The 16,787-nt window shown below is 34.5% G+C and overlaps 5 protein-coding genes across 8 annotated transcripts; 3 read left to right on the forward strand and 2 right to left on the reverse strand.

The window, feature by feature from the left end:
* The first annotated feature begins 119 nt into the window (after positions 1 to 119).
* LOC118269411 (prostaglandin reductase 1-like) lies at positions 120 to 2,690 on the forward strand. The gene is made up of 7 exons (XM_035584520.2): positions 120 to 427; positions 646 to 748; positions 858 to 1,046; positions 1,148 to 1,266; positions 1,571 to 1,725; positions 1,930 to 2,035; positions 2,344 to 2,690. Exons 1-7 carry the CDS (start codon positions 259 to 261, stop codon positions 2,574 to 2,576), a joined length of 1,074 nt encoding a protein of 357 aa, XP_035440413.2. The 5' UTR covers positions 120 to 258; the 3' UTR covers positions 2,577 to 2,690.
* A 514-nt stretch (positions 2,691 to 3,204) lies between these two features.
* LOC118269178 (methylated-DNA--protein-cysteine methyltransferase, inducible) lies at positions 3,205 to 4,686 on the forward strand. The gene is made up of 3 exons (XM_050701662.1): positions 3,205 to 3,589; positions 3,804 to 4,191; positions 4,410 to 4,686. The coding sequence occupies exons 1-2, from the start codon at positions 3,278 to 3,280 to the stop codon at positions 4,041 to 4,043; spliced, it is 552 nt and encodes a 183-aa protein (XP_050557619.1). The 5' UTR covers positions 3,205 to 3,277; the 3' UTR covers positions 4,044 to 4,191; positions 4,410 to 4,686.
* A 731-nt stretch (positions 4,687 to 5,417) lies between these two features.
* On the reverse strand, positions 5,418 to 10,598 carry LOC118269243 (uncharacterized). 2 transcript variants are annotated; one of them, XM_050701515.1, is made up of 4 exons: positions 8,388 to 10,598; positions 7,969 to 8,049; positions 6,777 to 6,948; positions 5,418 to 5,849 (listed from the first exon to the last, which is right to left on the reverse strand). In XM_050701515.1, the coding sequence occupies exons 1-4, from the start codon at positions 9,207 to 9,209 to the stop codon at positions 5,686 to 5,688; spliced, it is 1,239 nt and encodes a 412-aa protein (XP_050557472.1). In that variant the 5' UTR covers positions 9,210 to 10,598; the 3' UTR covers positions 5,418 to 5,685. The 2 variants fall into 2 exon arrangements, with proteins under 2 accessions (XP_050557472.1, XP_035440144.2); XM_035584251.2 differs by having other exon boundaries at positions 5,420 to 5,849; positions 6,777 to 6,951.
* A 447-nt stretch (positions 10,599 to 11,045) lies between these two features.
* On the forward strand, positions 11,046 to 13,834 carry LOC118269152 (uncharacterized). 2 transcript variants are annotated; one of them, XM_035584102.2, is made up of 3 exons: positions 11,046 to 11,246; positions 11,585 to 11,801; positions 12,046 to 13,834. In XM_035584102.2, exons 2-3 carry the CDS (start codon positions 11,589 to 11,591, stop codon positions 13,753 to 13,755), a joined length of 1,923 nt encoding a protein of 640 aa, XP_035439995.2. In that variant the 5' UTR covers positions 11,046 to 11,246; positions 11,585 to 11,588; the 3' UTR covers positions 13,756 to 13,834. The 2 variants fall into 2 exon arrangements, with proteins under 2 accessions (XP_035439995.2, XP_035439994.2); XM_035584101.2 differs by having other exon boundaries at positions 11,046 to 11,233.
* On the reverse strand, positions 13,791 to 16,205 carry LOC118269153 (prostaglandin reductase 1-like). 2 transcript variants are annotated; one of them, XM_035584103.2, is made up of 6 exons: positions 15,704 to 16,205; positions 15,027 to 15,126; positions 14,754 to 14,942; positions 14,529 to 14,647; positions 14,156 to 14,422; positions 13,791 to 14,080 (listed from the first exon to the last, which is right to left on the reverse strand). In XM_035584103.2, the coding sequence occupies exons 1-6, from the start codon at positions 15,807 to 15,809 to the stop codon at positions 13,848 to 13,850; spliced, it is 1,014 nt and encodes a 337-aa protein (XP_035439996.2). In that variant the 5' UTR covers positions 15,810 to 16,205; the 3' UTR covers positions 13,791 to 13,847. The 2 variants fall into 2 exon arrangements, with proteins under 2 accessions (XP_035439996.2, XP_050557550.1); XM_050701593.1 differs by lacking the exon at positions 15,704 to 16,205 and adding an exon at positions 15,364 to 15,543.
* Between the last annotated feature and the right edge of the window lie 582 nt (positions 16,206 to 16,787).

Here is a 16,787-nt window from a genome sequence, read left to right on the forward strand (position 1 = left end):
AGATACTTATTATGTAAGTAGTAGGTAACTTTGAAATAGTACGCGATGACTACCTACCTGATATAATAGCAAAATGAGGGTATACTTATATTATTTTAGGTATATATACCACAGAATAAATGCCTACTCTTCCATTTTGTTACCGGAGCTGGGAGTGTGAGATACGTTTATAAAAATTAAGTAGTAGTCAGACTAGTACCTACCTACACGACACGTATTTTTTTAGTCTTAAACCAATTAAGAAACTCTGTCAGTAAAATGTTGCACAAAATGGTTCCTACATATAATTTTGCCAAGCGCATGTATTCAGCGGCTGCTGGAAAAGTAAAAGCGCATAAGTATGTGCTTACCAAGTATTTTGAAGGTGAACCAAAGAAATCTGATTTCAAAATCGTCGAAGAGGAACTTCCAGAGTTAAAAGAGGGAGGTACGTATCTATTAAAATATATTCAAGTTATGCTCTGGAGCCCATTTTAGAGCATTTCTTGAATAAATTGGAGATTGGATTGGGATAAATGGTTTTTTTTACGTCATGTTGGTCGGTAGAGGTGAAAAAACTTAGGTACTTGTGGCGAGTTTCTTCCTCTTTACCTACATGGGACCAGCATGGGACAAATTTTAAAATATAATTATCTTTATTTGTAGAAGTACTGGCGGAGACTGAATATATCAGCGTGGACCCATACATGAGGGTATACATGAACAGCCGTCAATTACCTGCTGATATGATCGGTGGACAAGTAGCAAAGTGAGTAAAATATTTTAATAACGTCAACCGCCATTGGATCGAATTTCGGTAAGTGATTCTATCAAGCGGAGTTTTCTTATTTTAATATGACGACTGTTTTTTATTACAGAATTATATCGAGTCGGAACCCAAAATATCCTATTGGGAAATACGTATCAGGATATTTCGGATGGCGCACACACGCTATCCTTAACCCTGATGTCCGTATTACGCACCCTGGTTTTATCCCTGTCACAGTTGTGCCTGATTTGGGACCTCACCCTGTATCCCTCAGCTTAGGAGTTCTCGGTATGACAGGGTAAGTTATACTACGCCTGGAGACTACAGTAATCAAAACTTTACTGTTAATTAGGTATTTTAGCGATGTTCAGTTTATTATATACGATGAATATGTTACAGAAATACAGCGTACTTCGGTATTCGAGAGATAATCAAGCCTAAACCTGGTGAGACGATTGTAATTACTGGCGCCGCTGGTGCTGTTGGATCACACGTGGGGCAAATTGGCAAGATAGTGGGTAAGATCACGTTTTTGATATTTAATCCTACACACGATTCTACGCTTTTTTCTGTATCTCTATTGATACTGTTATAAAATTAGGTTATTCCGATATAAAACATTTCTCAAAAAGAATACAATTAAACTTGCCTACTATGAGAAATATATAAGCGGTATTCTAAACTAAAATTTTACTAATATAGCCACAATATAAACCCATCGGTAGTTTTACAAATATAGTCGCATTTAAATACAATTTAGTGGGTGGAATGAGAAAATATCACATTATGTATTGAAGTTTACTGAATGCAATTTTTTTCTAGGTTGCCGCGTTGTTGGCTTTGCGGGTACGGATGAAAAATGTGAATATTTAGAAAAGGAACTTGGCTTTGATCGGGCTTTCAACTACAAAACTGTAGACATCAAAGCTGCTCTTAAAGACAGTTGTCCTAAAAAAGTTGACTGCTACTTTGATAATGTAAGTTTTAAATTGCTGGTATTCTATTTGCAGAACCTACCTTCTATTATACTGCTTGCACTTGCATTCGCTCGCTTTTTGTTGAGCGGGTAGTTGGCTACTTCCTAAATTTTGTCCTGTATTTCAATGGGACGGTGTATTATTTTATAAAATTTTATTAAATTATTAAACTATTTATTCCATATTACAAACTTTTTTATGTAGGTGGGCGGTGAAATTAGTGCAACAATAATGAATCACATGAACAGATATGGAAGAGTCGGTGTTTGTGGAACGATTTCATCGTATAGTGCGGCGACACCGCCAAAAGGTATATTATAATATTTAACGTATAAATTTAGTTTTGCTAAAATAATCTTAGATCACTGATTTTATAAGTTTTAAAAAAGTGTTTCGGTATAATTTAGCCGGCTTGACTGGAGCAACCATATAGAATGTGTGATCTGATTTCTTAATCATTAGACCCATCGTGCAGAAAAGCAACTGAGGAGGTTCTCAACTTGTAGAGGAACTTGTTTCATAACAGAACTTTACGCCGACCTTTTTTACACAACTTTTTATTTTTCATGACCTACCTTACGCAAGTTGTTTCTAATTAAAATATTTTTTTTTTTTCAGTAACGATCATGCAACCAGGTATCGTTTTTAAGGAATTGAGAGTAGAAGGATTTAACGTAAACCGTTGGGCCGATCGGTGGAATGAAGGAATCCAAAAGAACTTAAATTGGCTTAATGAAGGAAAATTAAAATATCACGAGAAAGTGTACCACGGTTTTGATAACATGGTGGATGCTCTCGTGGGTATGCTGAGAGGAGAGAATATTGGCAAAGCTGTCGTTAAAGTTAAATAGTTACCTACGTCTTGTTTTAATATATAATATTGTATTAATGTTTTATTTATGTTTACTGTAAATAAGCAATGTGCCGGTCACTTAATAATAATGAATAAATGTTATTTTCGTCAATTTGAATTTTATTTTTCACAACTGCAACTGTAAATCTAGTGCTAGGTAGTTTCGATTCCCCAGTCGGATAAAAGTTAATTAGAGAATATCTTTTCAGTTTTTTTTTTATATAAAATCCAGTAAGTACACGTAGCCTGGTGTTGCGCCTGGTGTAGATATGCCATCGCAATACATTCAAAGGCTTATAGTTTTTGTTGCATTGCGCAAGTAGATTCGTATTGTATGAATTACTTATTCTATGATTAAAATGAAACTAAGTAGGTGTGAGAATAATATAAAAGATTAAATATTTAGTCGGTGAAATAGACCCTGTAGGTACAAGTAAGCATAGTTTTTGTTCTCTTGCCAGGCACATCATATCCTGATCACAATTTTAGTATCGAAGTTGTTTACAATTTCAAGACAATACGAATCAGAAGTATGGTGATCTAAAATTCAGTTATTCAAAAACGTCAATTTAAAAAGTTAACCTGCACAAAGACAATATTTAAAACGTCATATTTCAAAACAAAAACATCGAATTGTTTTATGTCAATTTCGTTTATTTGAAAGCGGGGGAAACTGAAGGTATTAAAATAAATATAAAAATGACTCTTTCGAAGGTTTTAGCGAAATATTCTAATAATAGTGGGAATGCCGTTTATGTCCAGAGCTATGAATCTCCTGTCGGCAAAGCTATTGCAGCAGCTGACGACGATTTTCTATACACAGTAACTTTTGAGAATTCCAAAAACTTTGAAAAATGTTTCGAAACACTTGCCAAGGAACTTTCATGTAGTTTTATCGAAAGCGAAAACAAAATATTGAAGAGATTCGAAAAAGAATTATCTGACTATTTTGAAGGTAAATTGAAAAAGTTTACAGTGCCTACTAAAACGATTGGTTCTGAGTTTCAGAAGGTTTGTACATCTAATTTTCATCATTATTTCATTTTTATAAATAATCTGACTGATATTGTGAGTACAGGTCTAACACTGATAAAATTGTCTTTCACTTTAGTGTTGTTTCAAATCCAATTTTACTGTTATCGTCCAGATTTGTTGATAAATTATTAAAATATGAGTATGTAATTGATAATAATCGTAACATATTTAAAAATGATTATGTTTACAGATTGTATGGGAGAAACTAATGGAACTGCCATATGGATCAACACAGACTTACGGTGATTTAGCAAAAGATTTAGGCCGTCCCCCAAGCCATTCCAGGGCCATCGGAGCAGCCTGTGGTGCAAACTCTTTGCTAATAGTAGTGCCATGTCACAGACTTGTAGCTTCGGGATCCAAAGGAGGATATAATAGTGGAGTGGATCGCAAAGACAAACTCATTGAATTAGAAAAGACATTTTCATGAAATATTATTTTTAAGTTTTTACTGAAAATGTAACAAACTACCTCAATCAAATAGTATCTAGGATTAACCTCTTGTATGTAAGACAATAGAATATACATTGTGTTTCACATGCATGCACATTTCAGCATATGACGGGTTAAACACTGATGTTAACCTTTTGAACGCCAATGGCATGAATAGATGTCATGCACAAGCGTGCCCTGTGCGCCACCGACATCTATAGATGCCAAGAAACAGATCACAGAGAAAACAAAATAAACACATTCGATAACATTTTGGAATCCCTAATATTTTCAGGGTTATTTCGTTGAATTTGTGGCTTGGCGTGGAGGGCACAGCGAGCGTTTATGCTCTGGCGGTCAAAAGGTTAATAATGGCTTAATTACATTTACTAGCTAAACTTTCTCATGCTTAGATATATGGGTAATCTCAAAGCGGCTTAAAGAACTAGCAACCCATATATTCAATTACCTTTCTTTATATTTGTTACATTTATATTAAGTGCTAATAACCTGATTGTTTTGTTTATTACCTGACTGTAGGAAGGGTATTGTTTTTATAAGTGTAATCAACACAGAGTACAAAATATGTATAAAAGTGACAATACATAATAAGTTGTTATAATAAATGATTGGAAAAATAATATTTATATATTTTTTGACCTTAATGTAATAATCATACCATACCATTTGTGTCGTGAATTAATAAATTCATATACCCACCTAAATGAATGATCATAAGACGTCGATGATCGTAATATTAGGCAAAATTGTCTTGAAGTCGATGGGCGATGGCATAGGTATCGTAAGTAAAACTGGAAATTGGGGAAATGGCGGGCCAGGGTCCATTTCCCCCAATTTCCAGTTTAACGTTTCTTGTCCCTAAATACCGTGACCTTTTTTATTTTGAGGGGGGAAAATCATTCAATGATTTGTCTCGCCTTAGGGCGAAGTGAGAGGGAGTGTCAGAATTTTACTGACTAAAACCATCCCATTCTAAGGCGCTGGCTCCACGAGCGAGAGAAACGCGGCGATATTATCGTCGTGGCACGTATTTCTATACACTCTCTATGGAACCGTCTTCACACGGCGATATTATCGCGGCGATGCGACGAGAGGCAATGATCGCGCGAAACGTTACATGAAGTGTTACATGGACAAATATGAATTTGTATCTTTGATTTGTTTCATGTTTTAGTACTTACTTATGTTTAGGGCAAAATAAAAATAGACATGGGGTCATGGTAATTAAAAATGTCAAACTAGACAATATCCGACCCATTGCAATATAAAATTTAATATAATTATTATAAAACATTAAAAAATATTGCCATGGTAATATTAAGTTTAGTCACCGAGTATAACTTGTAATTGTGATTAGAAGATTAGAACAATAACCATGACCTTAATATGTAAATGTAGGTAGTTGAACATAATGTTCGTGCCAATAAAATAAAACGGTCTATAATCATTGTAACTCTGTTTTAATGTAGAGTTCGCATGAATAAACGTGAAAAGATTAATTAACTAAGTACCTAGGTAAGAGTGGTCACTTTACCTAATATATTTTGTTCCGTGGTCTACTTTCCGATTACCTAGGTACCAATAATGTTTTAAATAAGTTTACCCTCATATACACATGATTAATTTACACTTTGTAACAATATAATAGTGTATGTTACTACAACAGAAGCTATAGAAACTAAAAGAGAATAGTTTAGTGAGAAGAAATTAGACATGTTGAAGCTGATGGGTCGGTCTTGTAGCAGCGTCCTCAAATCCATTATGGCAGGTTTCAGATCTTCATCTGTTGAGGAGAATAGTCATTAATTATATTCATGTAGCACGGTCATAATTTTATTAGGGATGATAACGGGGTATGAAGATTGAAAATCTATTTAGTCCGTCTGTTGTTAGGTAATAAAAAAATATTAGACACGCATTTTTTTTATTTAGTCGTATAAGTAAACAATACTTAGGTACCGTAAAACGGGGTGAATAGAAACAAATCAGGGGTGAATAGGAACAACATTTTGTTGTGTTTTCACGTAATTTAAAATTGTTTACACCATTTCAATATTTTTTATTAATGCAAAATTAAAACCAAAAATGCTTTATTAAAACCAAAAATATGAAAACAAACTAATAATCCTAATAAAAAAATTGTTTCTATTCACCCCCTGAGTTTCTATTCACCCCATTTTACCGTACATAAAATGAATCAAAGTTTAGGAGTGGTAGCTAACTATGTCACTTTTGAGTATAAAACAAAAAGTAACACAAAAGTTACATCCCGCGATATTTCAAGTCAATATACCGTACAAGGTACAATACTTGTTTCTGTATAAAAAATAAAAATACGTGTCAAACGTTTTAAAAAATAATATACGAGATAGAAATAAAAATAAAAATTAGTCATCTACCCTATTACCTACATATAGAAAAATCTACTTAGTGCGAGTTGCACTCGGGCATAACGATTAGTGAAATCCTGCTAAAAATCACATTTATTTCCGGGAGTAATTGTAAGTGAGTATCTCACTTACAATTGAGAATACTACTATCTACCTACGTTGCTAATTTATCACCAAGTTAGGAAACGAATTGAGGGTAGGAACCTTTCTACCCTCACTCTCTTCTGGACAAATTATTCTGTGTCACAGGTAGGCAGGTAGGTAAATAGGGTACGTTACCTTACGTGTCTTTAAACTATCTTATGAAATAGTAACTTTACCTGGCCTTTTGTTCAATAGAAGATGGTCAATCACATTGATGATACGCTCTCTTTGTCTATAGGTTTGTTCACACTGATCTACTAGAGTAATTATAATTGTACAACATGTTACAAAACGCATTAGTCCCGTAAATCCCGGTAAATAATTGTAATTGTCGCCGTTATAAAGAGTCTTCTGTAAAGAAAACGAAATAGATTAGCAAAAAATACAAACTTCGTTAAATAACGGTAGCATAAAAGAATAAGACGATGTTTTTTTTACATCTCTATCTATCTAGCTATCTCACCTGATGGTAAGTGATGATGCGACCTACGTTGGAGCAAGTCTGCCCTATTCACTCGGGCTTTGAAGACACCCAGCTAGGTTATACACATCAGGAAACACAGACTCCGGCAAGCAGTTCCACTCCCTAGCAGTTGGCACAAGGAAGCTTGAAGCGACGCGCTTCGTGCGAGTGAGTGGGATATCTACTATCTACTGATTGTCTTGGCGTTCGATGATGGAAAAGACTAGGGGGAATCAAGTTGTGCAATATCCCCGCGCACTCTCCGAAATGTATCCGGTAAAAAACGGAAAGGGTTTGCAACCTTGTGCCTGTGTGGCTTTGAAGCCGGGCCTTCATAAGCGCATTATCATTGATGAGCTTCTTGGCACGCCTTTCGATGTGTTCTAGCGCATCGAGCTGGTATTTAGCCGAGCCGTCCCAAAGGTGAGAACAGTACTCCATACATAACCAAACCTGAACTAGGTACAGGCTCAGCAGTTGTTTCGGTGTGAAGTACCGTCTCACCCTCCAGAGAATACTCAACTTCCTACCAACCAGATGCGCCTTCAAGTCTACATACCTAAGAGCCGCAATTTAGTGTAGGCGATAGAGTTACGCCCAGAAGCACAAGATGATATTGGAACAGATACATTTCGGAAAGTAGCAGCCAGCGGAAATTGACTCCGTTTGGCAGAGAATAGACTCGCTTGGGTTTTGGTAGCGTTGAACTTGACCATGTTGGCGTCACCCTAATCGGAGACCGCCTTCAAGGACGAGTTCAACCGAGTGTAGATTTCAATCTTTACTAGTCTGACCCATTTTAATCAAGGCCTAACAAAAAAGATTTAAATAATAATTACACGACAAAATATGTAATTAGAGTTTAGTTACTAAAGTAGGTACTATAGTTATGATTTATGACCAACCTGAGTACCGATGGTGATTCTGATTGCTAAATTCAATATTTTTACCATGTCCAGGAGCAGATTTAAAGTGTTTAGCAGAACCTGAAAGTTTATGCACATGTATAAGTTTTTAAACTGACATGGTCACTAACACTAGAATTGGAACTTGAAACGGGATATTTACGGAAACTCATAGAAATAGAAAAACATGGTAAATATCCCGTTTCAAGTTCCAATTCTTATGCACATGTAATTCATTAGTAGAGAGTATTCACTCTAGTAAGGACAGAGGGAGAAGAGACATGTTTGGACACCGCAGGTTTGATGCACAGGATGCACTGTATCAACATAGACAAGAACAACCTAAGTTCAGGAATCTTGTACGAATTCAACACGTGCTTATGCTTACTTTCAGACGTAAGTAGGCTGCTGTTACTTACCCTAAATCCGTACATTTTGTTAATGAACATCACTTGCTCCGTCAATAGAAGGTAACACTTGCAAAGCCGCTTAATTTCGTAATTATCCACCGGACGAACTTTGGAACTTTGAGGTGGTCTCTCATCTTCACAGTATAGCCAATTTTTGTTGCGTACAGAATCCGCCAACATCCCAATCGGACATATTTCCGTACAAGTGTAGCAATTTTGAACAAGATTACTCATCATTCGAAGTCGAGCCTCTATTTGTATCACGTTGGCTATCAAGTCTAATGTCGTCAGCATTTTAATGTACAGAAACACGTATGATATAACATGAACGAATGGAATCCACCATCCAAACGTTACAGCCCATGCTCCCATATCACTAAAGGAACTCAGAAACCAAATAATTGTAAAATACGTCATTATTTTAATAAGTTTTCTTTTCATCGCAGGATAACAATTCGTGTCAAGGAAGTTATCCATTTTCTCGTACTGTTTGAAGTATTCCATGTACATGTGCCTTCCATATCTATAAACGAAGTATAAATCCATGGCATATTGGCAGTAGTCTGCAATTATCTGTGCCGAGTCTGTAAGTCTGATAGAAAGATCTAGCTTATAGTAAATATTGCTTATTTTGTATGCTAAGCAATAAAAACTCACAGAACCAAGAACTAACATTGCACAGACACTTTTAAAGAGAATGGACGACTTGGATCGAGTCGGATCTACATTACCGTTTAATGCGAATATTTTTAAGATCCATATCAAAGGTATCATTGAAGCGTACGAATTATTTATCAAATAACCATTATTTGGAACGTCACCCACTTTCATAATGAAGTTATTTGTGAAAAGTTCTCCGCACTAACCGACACGCTAGCGGATTGAAACTGTTTCGTTTTATTAATTTACTATGAAACGACAACGTTTACCTACCTACATCAAACTAATGAACTGTATGAAATACCAATGTGAGTAATGGAAATAGCAATAGCTCCTTTTTGTGCAAGTATACAAACAGTAGGTATGTTTGTATGTCTATTCTTAATACTTATGTTTTTACGTTAGGGTGCTTAAATACTTAAATTGATTTTACTCGTATTTAAGCTATCTTGTATGTTTATACTTCCCGTCTCTCCCCTAATGATAACCTAAATAATTTAGGCGCTTTGGATTTTGTCAAATTGATGAAGTGATTATTTTCTATATGTAGGTTCCTACAGTGGACTAGCCATGACGATGTTAAGACCTTTCTAATACTTATAAAACGAGGGAAGCAGTGGCACAGACTAGTGAAGAAAGTTATTAAAGTGTGGTTCGTGAATGTGTGCGTGGGTAATTTCGTAGCGTCAAAACGTTGTGGTCAATTAACTGGAGGTAAACATAGGTCGGGTCCGCCCATGTTATCAGAGAACCCCACTTCGTATTTCCGTCTTGTTAAGTGCCTATCAAATGTATTACTTACCCTTCAGTAGTAGGTATATTTAATACATAATCAAATAGAAAAAAAAAACATTAAATAACATTAGGATCCTTATCTATAGGGAAATGTTTGTGATCGACATTAGGGAAATGTAACGCTCGAGGATTATCTAATGGTTCACAATCTATTTCTAAGCGACCATAGTATTAATTTAGTTAAGTAGGTAGGTACTTCTCTAATTGTGTGTACAAGTTTTTATGGTCGCAAACGCCACAAATTAGAGGTTTTGGGTTCAAATCCCGTAGGTATCGGAAAAAGTACTAAGTAGGTAGGATTATCGCTTTTTGAAATTTCTCAGTAAGTATAATAAACTTACTTTCATATTACATTAGGTACTTAGACGAAAGTGAGTGTTACATAATTTTATTTGTTTATAAATTATAATTTATAAACGTAATACAGGGCGGGAATAGGCCATGGAAATGGAACAACACGAATAAAGTACCTAACTACTCACCATGGCATTGTATTTACATAGTAAGCTAGTTAATTACCAACCTATTAGGTATCTATCAAATGTTTACGTGCTTGAATTTTTAAATAAGGTAAAATAAATTTAACGCTCATGTTCATCATGCACTTGATCAATGATGTATATTATTTATTCATTGGGAAATATAAGTAAATATCAATCAAATAGAACATATTCCCCCTTAATTTCAATATGATTACATAGATTAACTTGCTACCAGCTAGTGACATATAAATTTTGATAAATTGTTAGTAAATTACGTACTGCCTAAAAAAAGGATCTATCTACCTATAGGTACTTAGATTAATATTGATGTTTTAGTTTAGTTGTTAAACAGTTGGGCTTTCAAGTAGATAGGTATCATGACGACATCCATGTAGGTAAGATCTTGACAACATCTAGTTTAGTTTGAACCTTACCACTGTCTTAACATTTTACTGACCGTAGCAGAAGCATCTGTGTCAGAAGTGTCCCTTCTCACTCCATGAGTTATAATTTGGATCACCGCTTTTCATATTAACGAAGATCATTAATTTATCTTCAAAAAATTGCTTTTAGTAACTCCACCACGTGACAGGATAGTTACGACTACGTAGCAAAACCGTAATTACAATACTGTGATTTAAACCTTTTATTTTTTTAAAGCAGACTTTAAAGACTAGTATCTCACCACCAGATAAAAATAATTATAGTCTGTAGGTCTATCTTGTCTATGTTTAAATGACGGATTGACGGATGAGTGACGCAAGACAAGAAGTCACATTTGGAATTTTTGGAAGCTATGTATTTTTATTATTTTCGTTAGTTTTGGTTGAATGTTTGCAATAGTATAAATTTAAACTTCATTTCAATTAATATTATGTTGTGACCAGGCGTTAGATGATAAGTGGTTAGAAATTAAAGGTAAACTAAAAAAGTAGTGTTGTTGTTGTAAACAGAATAAAATTAACAGTAATTTCCAGCATTATATGTACTGGCGCCTTAAATAGTGTAAGCGCTGTGAGAATGAACAACTGGCTTCATTAGACACATTAATAACACCACATTTTACACGTAAATTATGTAGTTGTTGACATTTTATAGGTACCTAACTGATTTTGTGTGTCGTTTGGCTAAGATGCTAGAATGTAAAATTGTAGAACGAATCTACAGATAAAGTTGTTCCAAGCTTTCATAAGATCAGATAACATTTTCAGTTCAATATAAGTTAAATACAATTCTTTTGTAATAAGTGTATAATTTATTGTATTTCAGCACAATGGGGGGTTGCCGCTGTACCTATCGTACGTGTTCTCTACGGACTGATGGCAAAACACACATGTTTCACTATCCCGTATTTGACAAAGTACGCTGTCATCAATGGATAACAAATGCACGGAAATTAGAATTTCTCAACTTGAAAGTGTCGCAGTTGAGGAACAGAGTTGTATGCCAACATCATTTCAAAGATGAAAACTTTATGAACTTCAAGGTTTGTTTATTTTAGTATTCCTACTTGAATTGAGACTGTGTGAGTTGAGCAAAAGATATAGGTTACTTAATGTTTTACAATCACTAGGTTTTTTATACATCCTTATGCTGATAGACTGACTTTTATCTAATTAGTATTTATTGTTAAAGTACAACTTAGTTCTCCTATTTTCCTAAGCTAAGGACTATTCTCGTAATAGCTGTCTAATATTAGAAATACAAATATTTATTTTTTGGATTTCCAGAAAGACAAACTGACTTTTGATGCAGTACCTACAGAAGATGGACCCTACTGTGATGCCAGTGAGGCAGATAAAACCAAGCCTGAACAAGATGATAGCAAAGTGTTCAGCATATCCTTGGATGATATTGAAAACGAATATTTAACCATTGGTGACAAAAAAGCGAATTTTTCAGTGAAATATGGTGATTTCTTAACTAACTGTGAATTAATGGACCTTAATTCCTTAAATACAACCAACCAGATAAATGACAACAGTCAGATTGATTTAACTGATAATACCAAACTAGTACCAGTTATACCAAAAGATTTGGTACTTCCTAAGAAACCTGTAAAATGTGTGCAGCCTCAGATACGCAAAAGTACCAGAGGCAAACAACTTAAAACTTCTGAGAAAAGTATCCTAAATAATGCTAGTGTTAAGGAGAATATAATAAATCATGATTTGTTCCAAGATACTAGTACAACCCAACCTAATATAATAGAATTAAGTAAACAATCTGAAATACAACCCTCAGATCTAGAAGGAAATGCTATAAACTTTACAATTAATGTGTCAGAAGTACCAGTTGAATTCTCTACCTCTACAAGTCGAGAAGATAAACCTAATGAAACAAAGTTAAGCATCAATCATTTGAATAAAATACAATTGAGTGAAGAAAAATTTGAAAAGCCAAGTTGTCAAGATAATCAGCCACATGAAATTATACTTAATCATGAATTAAATAAAAATATCAGACCACCAGCACCAGTTAAAGTGTTAAATAAACCAAATGAGAACACCAATACCAACAGAAGTTTGCTAAAACAAAATAAAAAGATAAAAATTATATCTGAGAAAAAGATAGTAAACCCTCAGCCTATTGGAATACTGGAACAAAATATTGGAAAACTAGAACCAGTGTCACCTACCAGAGTCTTAACTTTTCCAAATAAAAGAAAAAATCTTAATGCTAAGCCTGGTAAAGTATTAGCGGAAGTGTCAGTAGCAGATGAGCTACCAAGGAGAGAAGAGAGAAACCCAGTTACTGAGACAAATGCTTCAACAGATAACAATCTCGAAAAATTGAACAATGAGTCTGAAATTATTGATTTAAGTGAAGGTATGACAGCCAGTGTACAAGCGAAAACAGTAATGCCTAAAACCAGGAATGATAATAATATAGCACCCAAAAATTCATTGTTAAAGAACATAATACCTCCAGAGAGAGTAGCTGCTATAGCAGAAAAACGAAAATTCAATATGAAATTACGAGATATAGTTGAAGACTGTTTAGACAAGTTAGATGAACCACAAAAAACTGATTATGAAAAGAGACCTACTTTACAAGAAACCAGATTACTTCAAAGTAAAAAGCGACAAGTTGCGTCTCATCTCTCTGAAGAATCACAACTACCTAACGTCCAAGACTATACCTTGGCTTTCCTAGAAGCCAGAATGAAGAAAATGGAAAATAACTTACTCAATAAAATAGAGGAAAATTCACAGAGAATATTGGAGTTAAAACAAGCATATGCACCATCCAGTTCTAAGAGATCTGTGCACACACAAACACAAGTTGGTGAAGATGTACATAAGAGACATTTGTATCAGGAACTATCTAAATATTTAAGCCAAGAAGCTAACAGTTTATTGTATGAAGAACTATTTATAAATAAATATGCTAAGGATATGCCTAAGTGTTCCTCTCCGAAACGACGGAAACGTAGGTGATGAATGTTGTTTGTTATGAATAAAATTAGCTAGCATAATATGACATTGAAATACTTTAATTACATATTTATAATAATTACTTGATTTTAACATTATTTCACTTTGACTAAACTTTTTCCAATGTTGTCCCCTCTGAACAAACCAATGAAAGCTTCGTCTGCTGATTCAAATCCCTCGTAAATATGTTCTTTGTATTTAAGTTTTCCTTCTCGTACCCACTTTAAGTTTTGATTTATACCATCGATTGTGCGTTCGGCAAATCTGTTCACTTGGAATCCTTCTATTTTAAGTTGTTTTCCAACAATATACCCTTGAACCATGGTTGCTGAAATACGAAATAAAATTAATCATACTTTAACAAATCAAATATTCAGAACACACCTATTGAATCATAAAATACCTTTTCGTTTTTCGGGATCGGTTTCATTATAGCCCGAAATAGCGCCACAGACTGCAATCCTGCCGTAGTTATTCATTTGCGACATGACAGTGCTACTAATTTCTCCGCCAACATTGTCGAAGTAACAATCAACACCTTTTGGAGCAGCCTCTTTTAGAAATTCTGCTAGATTGGTTGTTTTATAGTTGCCTGCGTAGTCGAATCCTAGTTCTTTGACTAGCCATTCGCACTTATCATCACTGCCGGCGAATCCAATAACTCTACATCCTGTAAAATATTTTTGTTTACGTCACTCAGATTTTTATAGTCAGTAGTCTTTCCCGAAGCAGTCGCCGATTTTTTAATGAAAAATGACTTTTTATTTAGTAGGTACCTAGAATCTTGGCAATTTGTCCAACATGTGAGCCGACTGCTCCCGCTGCACCTGAGACCACCACTGTTTCTCCAGCTTTAGGCTGACAGATCTCTGTGAAACCGAAGTAGGCAGTATTTCTGAAATTGATGAACTCATATAGGTACATACACACATTAAGCTGATTGATTCTTTTCATTTTATCTTGTTGTATTTTTATATTTGAATCTATGTAGTATAACTTACCCAACTCTGCCACAAACACCGAGCGCTAACGACACTGGTAGATCTCCGAAATCAGGTAGTTTGTAAAGGTATGGTTTTTGGCCACAGAACTTCTCATTTTCGGGCTTTGTAATCGTATGGGTTCTCCATCCGAAGTGCCCCATGACCCATGATCCTACTGGATACTCGGAATTTCTGCTTTCAATCACCCTAAAAATTTTGAAAAATTAAGCAATATTCAATCGTGTCATTTTTCAAATCTCATTTTTAATAACATATATTACAAATTCTCACTTAGCCACTTGACCACCAATCATATCACAAGGAAATGTTGCTCCAAGTTTCATTCGTTGGTATGGATCCACGCTGATGAATGCTGCTTCAGCAAGAAATTCTGGAAGATAGTCATAAGTAGAGGTATTATGTCAGTACTATTTTATATATAAATATATTAATTGCATTCCACGGACTCGACTCCGTGCCCTTTTCATACAATTAGTTATAGTTTTACAGTCAATAATACTTATTATAAATATATTTCATGCTACACTAACCACTAATATTTCTACACAATGTACTTAATTACACTACATATACAATAAAATATGCAATATGTTATTACATTACATACATTACATTGGCCCTACTGGATCAGCCCAGCAACACGATGGGCGAGCCGACCTGCTCCATCAGAAGGTGCGCCAGCGCCAATGTCACCGACTGTAGAGCATTTAGAAATGCATGACGCCTTTGTTCTCGCGGCAATAAGCCGATTCCAGTAGGGCCAGTGTTTTTTGTCACTCTTATAAATTAAGTTATAAATCTTACTAATTAATTACTCTTATAAATGTCGGTACTTACATTGGTACTTGCTTAGGGTTATTAAACTACCTTCAATCAGTGTTGTAAACAGTTTACACAAATCATTATATTGTAGGTTTAACTCAATGATATAGGCAAACAACACTTACCATTTTCCTCAACTGCAGGAAGATCCTCTTCTACAATTTTGAAATTACTTTTTTTAGGTTCTCCTACGAAAGGAGTTTGTACAACGTATTTCCTGGACAGCACCATTTGTCAATTCTTGCTACTTAGGTATTTAATTAATTAGCTGCTAATGAAATAGCTTTGGCAACCTTACAAACAATTTCACAATTTACTAAATATCTTGACAAAAACTTTGTTTTCTATCATCTACCTTTTAATAGCTTTATCTAGAAGTTGTCGTTATCACTAATAGGTAAATACAAATACATGTGTATTTTCAATCTTATCTCTTTTCAATAGATGCGCTTTTCCTTTCTTATTAATTTTGACAACTTGTTGATTAGGTTATCTCCCACTTCAGAACAGATAATTTTGATAATAGATGGAGCCTTACTTGCAGTACCAAGGTAATCAAGGTTGTTTGGCAAAGTAACTAAATTAATATTGGAGTAAACAACACGTAATAAATAATACGTAAAAATACTTTTATGATAAATAATGTAAGTCCAATAAATACCTACTTTTACGTAGATATCCTAACTTTAAAATTATCTATATCACTCCATAGACAATATTGTAAGTTATCTGTAGGTCGTTTTGTGTTTTTTATTCGTCATCAATGGCGGGAATTCAAATCGTAGATTGTTAATTTTATGAAGCAAATGTTATTACTAATGTTAATTAAAGTTATGGTTTATTTTTAAGTAAAAGTTCAAGGATGTAATTTATTAATTTGGTGTAATATGGGCCATATTAAGTTCTCCTTTTCGGTCTTAATAGATTCGGACACCGAATGCCGTCGAAACAGGATAAGGTGATTTGATTTTTATTTCCCTCAATTCAAGGTTCTATTCCGACATTTAAATCTCAAATAAAATATGTAATGGTTTAAAAAAAAATAAGCGTAGGTAAATCCCGTAAATGATAATAGTTACTTCCATCGACGGATCTGGCCGTCATTAGGCCTAATATTATGTTCAGCAGTGGACGTTTTGTGGCGGATATGATAAAGAAAATGGCGATGGATGGCATACATATACCTAAATATTAATTTTGATACTAGGT

Source organism: Spodoptera frugiperda, chromosome 2, assembly GCF_023101765.2.
Source record: "Spodoptera frugiperda isolate SF20-4 chromosome 2, AGI-APGP_CSIRO_Sfru_2.0, whole genome shotgun sequence".
Lineage (NCBI taxonomy): Eukaryota > Metazoa > Arthropoda > Insecta > Lepidoptera > Noctuidae > Spodoptera > Spodoptera frugiperda.

Excerpts from the sequence above, each read along its gene's own strand:
- LOC118269411 (XM_035584520.2), top strand. The coding sequence starts at position 259 with ATGTTGCACAAAATGGTTCCTACATATAATTTTGCCAAGCGCATGTAT. Across the intron at positions 1,047-1,147 it reads GGAGTTCTCGGTATGACAGG|AAATACAGCGTACTTCGGTA; the intron begins GTAAGTTATACT and ends AATATGTTACAG. Across the intron at positions 1,267-1,570 it reads GCAAATTGGCAAGATAGTGG|GTTGCCGCGTTGTTGGCTTT; the intron begins GTAAGATCACGT and ends ATTTTTTTCTAG.
- LOC118269178 (XM_050701662.1), top strand. The coding sequence starts at position 3,278 with ATGACTCTTTCGAAGGTTTTAGCGAAATATTCTAATAATAGTGGGAAT. Across the intron at positions 3,590-3,803 it reads TTGGTTCTGAGTTTCAGAAG|ATTGTATGGGAGAAACTAAT; the intron begins GTTTGTACATCT and ends TTATGTTTACAG.
- LOC118269243 (XM_035584251.2), bottom strand. The coding sequence starts at position 9,209 with ATGAAAGTGGGTGACGTTCCAAATAATGGTTATTTGATAAATAATTCG. Across the intron at positions 6,952-7,968 it reads GAATCACCATCGGTACTCAG|AAGACTCTTTATAACGGCGA; the intron begins GTTGGTCATAAA and ends TTTTCTTTACAG. Across the intron at positions 5,850-6,776 it reads TCTATTGAACAAAAGGCCAG|ATGAAGATCTGAAACCTGCC; the intron begins GTAAAGTTACTA and ends TCTCCTCAACAG.
- LOC118269152 (XM_035584102.2), top strand. The coding sequence starts at position 11,589 with ATGGGGGGTTGCCGCTGTACCTATCGTACGTGTTCTCTACGGACTGAT. Across the intron at positions 11,802-12,045 it reads AAAACTTTATGAACTTCAAG|AAAGACAAACTGACTTTTGA; the intron begins GTTTGTTTATTT and ends TTGGATTTCCAG.
- LOC118269153 (XM_035584103.2), bottom strand. The coding sequence starts at position 15,809 with ATGGTGCTGTCCAGGAAATACGTTGTACAAACTCCTTTCGTAGGAGAA. Across the intron at positions 15,127-15,703 it reads TCCTGCAGTTGAGGAAAATG|AATTTCTTGCTGAAGCAGCA; the intron begins GTAAGTGTTGTT and ends ACTATCTTCCAG. Across the intron at positions 14,081-14,155 it reads CGATCCCGAAAAACGAAAAG|CAACCATGGTTCAAGGGTAT; the intron begins GTATTTTATGAT and ends TTCGTATTTCAG.